The sequence below is a fragment of the Chelon labrosus genome (assembly GCF_963514085.1).
Source record: "Chelon labrosus genome assembly, chromosome: 20".
NCBI classification, from domain to species: Eukaryota; Metazoa; Chordata; class Actinopteri; order Mugiliformes; family Mugilidae; genus Chelon; species Chelon labrosus.
In genome coordinates this window covers 2,071,888-2,079,688 of record NC_140353.1, presented here as the reverse complement: position 1 = coordinate 2,079,688, position 7,801 = coordinate 2,071,888, and the positions used below count along the sequence as shown (strand labels likewise).

General features: G+C 39.4%; 1 protein-coding gene across 1 annotated transcript; it reads left to right on the top strand.

Annotated features, from left to right (window-relative positions):
• Nucleotides 1-2,534: 2,534 nt before the first annotated feature.
• Nucleotides 2,535-7,801, top strand: LOC311504996 (uncharacterized protein). The gene is made up of 5 exons (XM_084568373.1): nt 2,535-2,587; nt 3,413-3,535; nt 4,308-4,488; nt 4,792-5,402; nt 5,641-7,801. Exons 2-5 carry the CDS (start codon nt 3,413-3,415, stop codon nt 6,295-6,297), a joined length of 1,572 nt encoding a protein of 523 aa, XP_084424499.1. The 5' UTR covers nt 2,535-2,587; the 3' UTR covers nt 6,298-7,801.

The window sequence follows — 7,801 nt, the reverse complement described above, 5'->3', positions numbered from 1 at the left end:
CAACTGCTTGCTTCAGGTCCTTCCACAACATTTCTATTGGATTAAGGTCAGGACTTTGACTTGGCCGTTCCTAAACATTCATCTTGTTCTTCTTTTGTAGAACCACTTGTGTTCTTGGTTCTTGTTGTCTTGCTGCATGACCCAGTTTCTCTTCACATTCAGCTCATGGACAGATGTCCTGACATTTTCTTTTAGAGTTCACTGGTAGAATTCAGAATTCATTGGTCCATCAATGAGGACAAGCCATCCTGGTCCAGATGCAGCAGAACAGGCCCAAACCAGGACATTAGCACCCCCATGTTTGATGGAGGGATGAGGTTCTGATGCTGGAATGATGCAGTGTTGTTTCATCTCATTTAAACCAAACTATTCTACTTTGGTCTCATCTGTCCACTTTCAGTTTGTGCTTAGAGTCATTTTTATGCAGAAATTTGCGAGCGGCGCATGTACTTTTAAGCAGCACTGTAAGCATCCTCTTGCACGCTTCATGTTTCAATGAAATTTATTCTTACGTTTAAGTTTTCTTCATGTGTTTTTGCTTCGTACACCACCTGGCCCGGCTCAGAACTGATTCCCTGCAAGGTCTGTGTACTGGGAGATGCACAGGGGGATCTGTGATTAGTCCAGTTCCGGTACTTCTTGTTGTTGTTTAATGAGGAAGAGGATTATTTGCTAAACTGAAAACAGTTCATACATAAATTGCTGGTAATTAAGACCCCCCTCACGCTAATAGCTCATCCATTTTAATACCAGAGAAACACAGCTGTTATCTTGTTATGGTTAGAAATAGTACACGTAAGAAGGAAACAAGTGTAATGACAGTAGACTGAGGAAATATGAAACTAAAATCCTGTTTTCGGTTAAAAATGTATTTATTTATCTTTTATCTCGTTGAAAATACAACGCAATAAGTATTTATAGAGGAGTTTTATGAAGCTGGTTTCAACCTGACGATGTTCCCTAATCCTCCAGTCGTGTTTTTAACCTGCAGCTTGTTTTTAAAAATGTGCATCATTGCTCATTTAGTTGAGGAAAGGTTAAAGGAAATCTGTTCTGTCAGTGAGTTAGTCAGTGGCGCCACCTTCTGGTTTTGACTGAGCACGAGCCAAGATTTCATTTAGACCCAAGTCTGATGAAAAATAAAATGTAAAAATCTAGTAAAATAAAATAGTATAAGCAAAGAATGTACAGAATTACTATATGAACAAATGTACAAGAAACAGAGACAGAAGTAAATCTGTATTATATACACAGGAATGATAGGAACATGGAGTTATCTTGTTGTTGTCCAGCTGGATAGAGTAATGATGGAGAGCAGTATGTCCAGTGTCCTCCTGTCCCTCACTGACACAGATGTCTCCAACTCACTGCCAATCACCCGTCCAACCTTTCGGATCAATTTGTCCTACTTATGTCCTATTTCCTGGTACTGCCACCACAAACCACAGCAAAGTACAAGGTGCAGTAAACACATTTCAATCTACTACAGCTGACCGAGAACATTTCAGTTCACGTTTGCATTTGTTTAAAATATTTCACAGTGAAATTGTGTGACGATATCGACAAGAAGTATATAAAATAGTTCAACTACCAAGGGAAATTGCTTCGTCACAGTAGCCTAGTTGTACAAAAAATAGGTGTAAGACAATTAAAAATAAAATAAAATAAAATAAAAATAAAAATTTGGAAATTAAAAACTAAATAAAATAAAATAAATGCTTGTAAAAAGAAAAATATGTGTAAAACAGTTAAGAAAATAAATATAGAAATTTGAAAGTTAAATTAAATTGAATTAAATTAAATTAAATTAAATGCTAATAAAAAGAAAAATAGGTGTAACACAGTTAAGAAAATAAAAAAATAAAACATAAAAAAGTAAAAAGATTGAAAATGAAAAACTAAATAATAAAATAAAATAAAATTTGGAAATGAAAAACTAAATAAAATAAAATAAATGCTAGTAAAAAGAAAAATATGTGTAAAACAGTTAAGAAAATAAAAAAATAGAAATTTGAAAATTAAATTAAATTAAATTAAATTAAATTAAATGCTAGTAAAAAGACAAATCGGTGTAACACAGTTAAGAAAATAAAAAAAAATAAAACATAAAAAACTAAAAAGATTGAAAATTAAAAACTAAATGATAAAAGAAAATAAAATAAACTGCTAGTAAGAAAAGACAGTTAAAAAAATAAAAAATAAACAATATATAATATGCACTGTATACATAGGAAGGATAAATGATAAGGTGCAATAATATAAAGTTCTTCTTTACACGGCCATAAATGACCAATAATAATATGTAGTATGACTTTATAGTGGTTATAACATTCACATTTTAATGCTAAACATATTTAAAACATTAGTTTCCTGCTGAAATGCCTTAACAGCAAAAGAAAGGTCAGCGTTAGGGTCATGTTCACTCAAGCCCCGCTCCTATTGGCTCTTGCTTTGATTGACGGCACTGCTGTCCAATAGGAGGAGAGAACGGGTGCCGGTGTGAGCGAAGAAGAGACGAGTTTCAGTGAGAGCAGGAACAGCAGCTGAGAGGAAGCCACTAACCTCTGGGACACAAAAAAGACGAAAGGTGAAGATTAAATATGTTTTATTACAACTTATCGACATAAATCAAGTGTTTAAAGACAGAACTGATGTTTCATTGAGTGGTTTAATGTCTGCTTCCTGGTTAGCTAGTAACTTTTAACTGCTGTTAGCTAGCTCTGTTGGCATTTAGCACGTTTTTCTATTATTTATAGACAGATATCTACCCTCTCGTTGTTGCTCTGTTTGTGGTGCACATTTTAAATCCCTCACCAGTTTGTTAGTTTGTATTTTCTCGCGAAAAAAAGCCTTAAAAGTAGTTTTAATGACATATTTAAGTAATTTACAAAGAGCTGCCCATGCTGTGTTTGTGTGCACATTTGTTTTAACATTCACCCACGACCTGATTTTAAACCAGATGTTTAACTTTAAAAACAGGATTGATTTATTATTATTTATTATTTCCTCATATAAGACCAGCCCTGTTTGCATTCACTTCCTGTCCACCCATGTCTTAAAAGGCTTTGTGAGCAAATATAAGAATAAAAGTTGGTGAAATTTTACTCTATCAGGTTTTTTATGCATGATCCAGAGGCAGGACTGTCCTGAGTCAACCTTAGAAGGTTAGGGCGTTACCCTCTGTAGTAAAAAATACAGTAGTACAAAGATTGTGACTGTGCAGAGGGGTTTATGTTTTAAAACAATGAAGGCTGCTGCTGCTGCTGCTGCACGCTGCCTCATCTCCTCTTTCACTTTCACTTTCATCATAGTAAGTTTTAGGTGTTTTCACATTCCACATATAGTGAAAGGTGAGTGAGATGTTTGTGTGTAGGCATTAAAAAACATTATTGTCCACTGTCTGACTTTCCAGATGTCGTTCGTCAAGGACAAACTGTACAATGGATACGTGCGACGGAATATGTCCACCATCGTGAGCAGCGTGAACGTGAGAGAAATAATGATTCACCTGCCCTGCCTCACTGCCCACGACAGGGTATGTTTCATGATGTGTGCTTCATATGTTAGTGTCGTTAGTTATTTATGTCAGTGCACAGATCTCTGATCTACTTTTATAGCATTTTATTGCTCTCAAACGTGGTCTCGGCCTTCACAGTGTTGAGCTGAAGTTGGTCGTTGTTGAACCGTCTTATGAGTCTCTCGACCAGAGCCCTACTTGCACGGGATTAGCTTTACCTGGGGACGTCATGTGATTCAGAAATTACCCCCAACATACACTTTACACTTTCGGACAGCTTTAGTTACTTTGCTTTAATTCTAATTGATAATAAAATATATATTTTTAAAAATAAAACACGTTGTGATGAGGTTGTTGTTCCAGAGGAAGATATTACGATTAACCTGTCAGTATTTAAACCGATTTAATGATTTAATCCGTCTGAATGTGTGAATGGGTCGGAGACATCTGTCCAGACTTTGATTTACAGCACATCCTTCATAATTCCTAAGTGACAAGAGGCAGAAAAAAGCAGCAAATCAAATAAAAGTCTTTATCACAGGACCTCTGGGTTAGGAGAAATATGGTAGGTCATTTGCGGTGTAATTTTTCCTTTACAAATTATGGACATGGCCAATTCACATGGGATTAAGATCACAGACGACCTCCGAGATTATTACAAATTACAGGAGGACCCCAGGTAAAACTAGTCCCGTGCAATACAGCTGACGATAGAGGAGTTATCTGGTACTGCTCCTTGGGGCTGCACTGGTGCACACTACAGAGATTGTGTTTGTGTTTCTAATTTTAGGAAAATATAGAAGCAAAAGCAGAAATCCGTGGGAACAGAGAGGGCATGGTGCATCTTCTGGAGTGTCTAAAGAGAAGAGAAAACTGGCCGGAGCAGTTAATCGAGGCACTCGAAGCTTGCGAGCAGACGACGATCGCGGCTGAAGTCAGAGCAGAATACAACACTCTGAGAGGCGTTAACAGTAAGTCACCAAAGACTTTACAGTTTATTAAAGCATAGAATTAAACGTGTTCTATCAAATGTTTCTCCCAGATGACAGATACCTTCAGCTTTTGTAAGCATTCTTCCTTGTTGTATGACTTTAAGAGATGGCTCAGCACCCTGTGCAGACGTATGAGAAACATCGATGGGAGAACGGTGTTGGAGTTCATGATAAATACATTTCTGTATAGTTTCAGGATTCGCTAGTCCCTCAGGATTTCACAGGGCTTTGTTCATGTGGTCATAACAGATTTAAATATCAATGTTGTTTGCTTTGCCCTAGATTTAAGCCCTAGCTCCTCTCCAGCGTCTGTCATCAAGGTCCATCCAACACCTGGAAGTCCATCCAACACCACTCAGGCTGCAGAGCCAGCTACCCAGACTCCCCCAGACCACGTAACTAAAGCTGTTCCTCCAACCGAGCCTCTCCCCGAACCTCCACAACCAACCCAGATGGAAGTACCGCCTCGTCCGTCAACACCTCCTCCCTCCCCAGAGACCCAATACGCCGAGGCGGCCGTAGCCCCGCTGCCATACGGAGAGATTAATTCTCACCTGGAGCCGGAGGAAAACTCTGAATCAGATATCCAGGATGATACGGGTGTGACCCCTGAAAATATGAGCGCAGAAAACGACGCAGTCAGCTCTGTGACCACCGATCCACCACACTGTACCCCTGAAACAGACACTCAGTCAGATCCTCACCAAACAGTTACACCCACAGAGGAAAAGCCACCACAGAGTCCATCGTTGATGAACTCGGATGTGACCAGTGGATCCTCGTTCCTCACATTGACCCCAGGGAAGCCTCCAGTCCAGGACACCACGCCTCCTGACTGCAAAATTCCTGCTGTTCTGGAGCCTGAAGAGACGTCTGATCCTCCTGCTATACAGGTAAATACCAAAACTATTTTAAGACTAAAGCCTTACTCGCACAGGACTGGTTTTACTTGGGAACTTCTAGTCATTTGTAATAATAGTGAAGGTCGTCTCTGATCTTACTCCCGTGTGAATCGGCCATGTCAGTAGTTTATAAAAATCACTCTAGGCTGTTTCAGGCTCAGATAATTTGGCATCTAGGAAAAGAAAACAAAATTTTTTGATAACACTCTGTCCTCAATTTCACCTGCAGACTGTTGAAAGACGCCCACAGGCAGAAACCGGAGCAACAATCTTCCCCGAGCCCGGTGCTGCTGGGATGAACACATCTCTCTATGATGACGATGATGATGATGTGTGTCTGAGCAAGCCTGGGCCTCTCGTCAGTGTACAACCACAAAGTCACGCCTGTCCTACGATCTCTGCACCCAGCTTACCGGAGGAGCCGTACTCGGGCGACAGCGGGCGTCTTGAAATGAGCGAGAGCGTTTCTTCATGCTCTCCTGCGACGACAGTCTCAGCTCTGCCATGCCAGGAGAACGGCGACGGTCATGAGTACAATGAACCCGAGGAGAACCATTACGAGTCTCCACGTGAGAGCTTGGACACTGAGGAGGTGCTGGTGAACGTTGTACAAGTGTCCGAAAAGCCGTCTCTCCTTAACCAGGACGGCCAGTCCTTCACACCTCAGCCTTCATCCACTAATGCTGCTGTATCAAGTTCCCCCTGGAGCGCAACCTACCGCCCGTCTGAGGCTGAAGTTTCACCAGACATGAAGAAACGCGACGACTCAGAGAACAAAGCAGATCCTCACACCTCGTCTGCGCTGTCAGCGAACGGAAAATACATTCTGGGTGCTTTAGGAGTTTGTGCCTGTGCAGCGTTGATTGCGTGGAAGTTTAATAAGTGATGGAGTTTAAATACCTCTAATGAAAGAGGATTTAAGGATTTTGAAAATGGATCTAAAAAAAGGTGTGGTGCCTTATTGGAGTCACTGCGCAGGGGACGGTGTGAGGCGGCGGTTTAATAATTAATTAGCTGACTTGCCAGACCTTTGATCTTGTCATTAATTGTAAGTTTCACTGTGTTTTTATCTTTTTACTTTTAAATGATGTCGACCATAAAGAGTTAAAAAACTAATTTGCCCTTAGTGTTGTAGTCGGAACACTTCCTGGAACTGGGTTTGGATCTCAGGTTATTTTTACACTTATTTTTTTTTAAAAAGTTCACTGGGGCTATGCATTCACGACTACATGGTCTGTATTTATTTGTACAGATATTTCCACAGTACGTCGATATTTAATTTCCCATGAAATCAAATTTGATATTTTGGTTTTTAATCAGTGAATTTTCCACTGTATAAAAAACATTAAATTCATATTCTTAGGGGTACTTTGCCACTAGAAAAATCTGTTAAAAATGTTGGTGACTCATCCTGCACTAGGGGGCATGGAATAACATGGCAGCCAATGAAATGCTTGCTTGAATTTCCATGCCCCTCCCCCCTTTGTTTCCCCTTCACTAGCAGCACCGCCTGTTTCAGCTCATGGATCGAACATTATGCAGCTTTACGGGGACTTTAAAAGGACACGCTGATAATAAACTGTACGTTTTTAAATGCTGAACGTTTTCAAAAACCTATTATTTTGTAAAAGAAACCAGATTTAGAGTATCAACATGCACAAAAATAATTATAAATAAACCATCCTGACCTCTTTACAGTTTTTAGAGACAAAGATAGCCTACTAAGTTTAGAAATTATAACTATTCCATTCTGTTCATGTCAGTTAATTGCCCATGCAGTCAATTTCAACGTTGAGCTGTTGTTTTATTATATTTCTTGCACTTTATGTCACTTTTATGCCAGTGTCTGGCCCCATAAAGACACAAAGGTCATCTTGTAAGTATTCTTAGTGGTATTTTAGAGTTTATTGTTTCCTGGAAACGAGGTAAAAATGTTGAGGACTCATCCTGTACTTGGGGGTGTGTATTAAACTGGGCCTGGAGACGACCAATCAGAGCAGACTGAGCTTTTAGAGGCAGGGTAGCAGCCTCCATATCTGATAGACAGAAAGAAGAGACCAGGTATACCAGAGTACCAGAATGGAGTACTCGACTTCAGAGACAGAGATAAAAAACTACCAAGTATTGAAATTACAACAAGTCGCCTGTTTCATAGAAAGTGCACCAACGTGTTTTTGTATTCTTGAACAGACATTTAATTAAATATGGATATTTTTAGCTCGTTGTAAACACAAATTGTCATCTTGAAGGGGGGCTTCCTGTTCTTCCTGTGTTGATATAGTTAAGGCCATAACTATAAGTTTTGGTTTCAAGCTCAGTGAATTTTTGCAGAAGAATGAGCAACCATGTTGGAATATAAACTGAATTAACACATAAATTAAAGCTTTGAG

What these genes read in the sequence shown, in the direction of transcription:
- LOC311504996 (XM_084568373.1), top strand. Translation starts at nt 3,413, where the DNA reads ATGTCGTTCGTCAAGGACAAACTGTACAATGGATACGTGCGACGGAAT. An exon ending in GCCTCACTGCCCACGACAGG is followed by an intron (nt 3,536 to 4,307) that starts GTATGTTTCATG and finishes TTCTAATTTTAG; the next exon opens with GAAAATATAGAAGCAAAAGC. An exon ending in CTGATCCTCCTGCTATACAG is followed by an intron (nt 5,403 to 5,640) that starts GTAAATACCAAA and finishes TTTCACCTGCAG; the next exon opens with ACTGTTGAAAGACGCCCACA.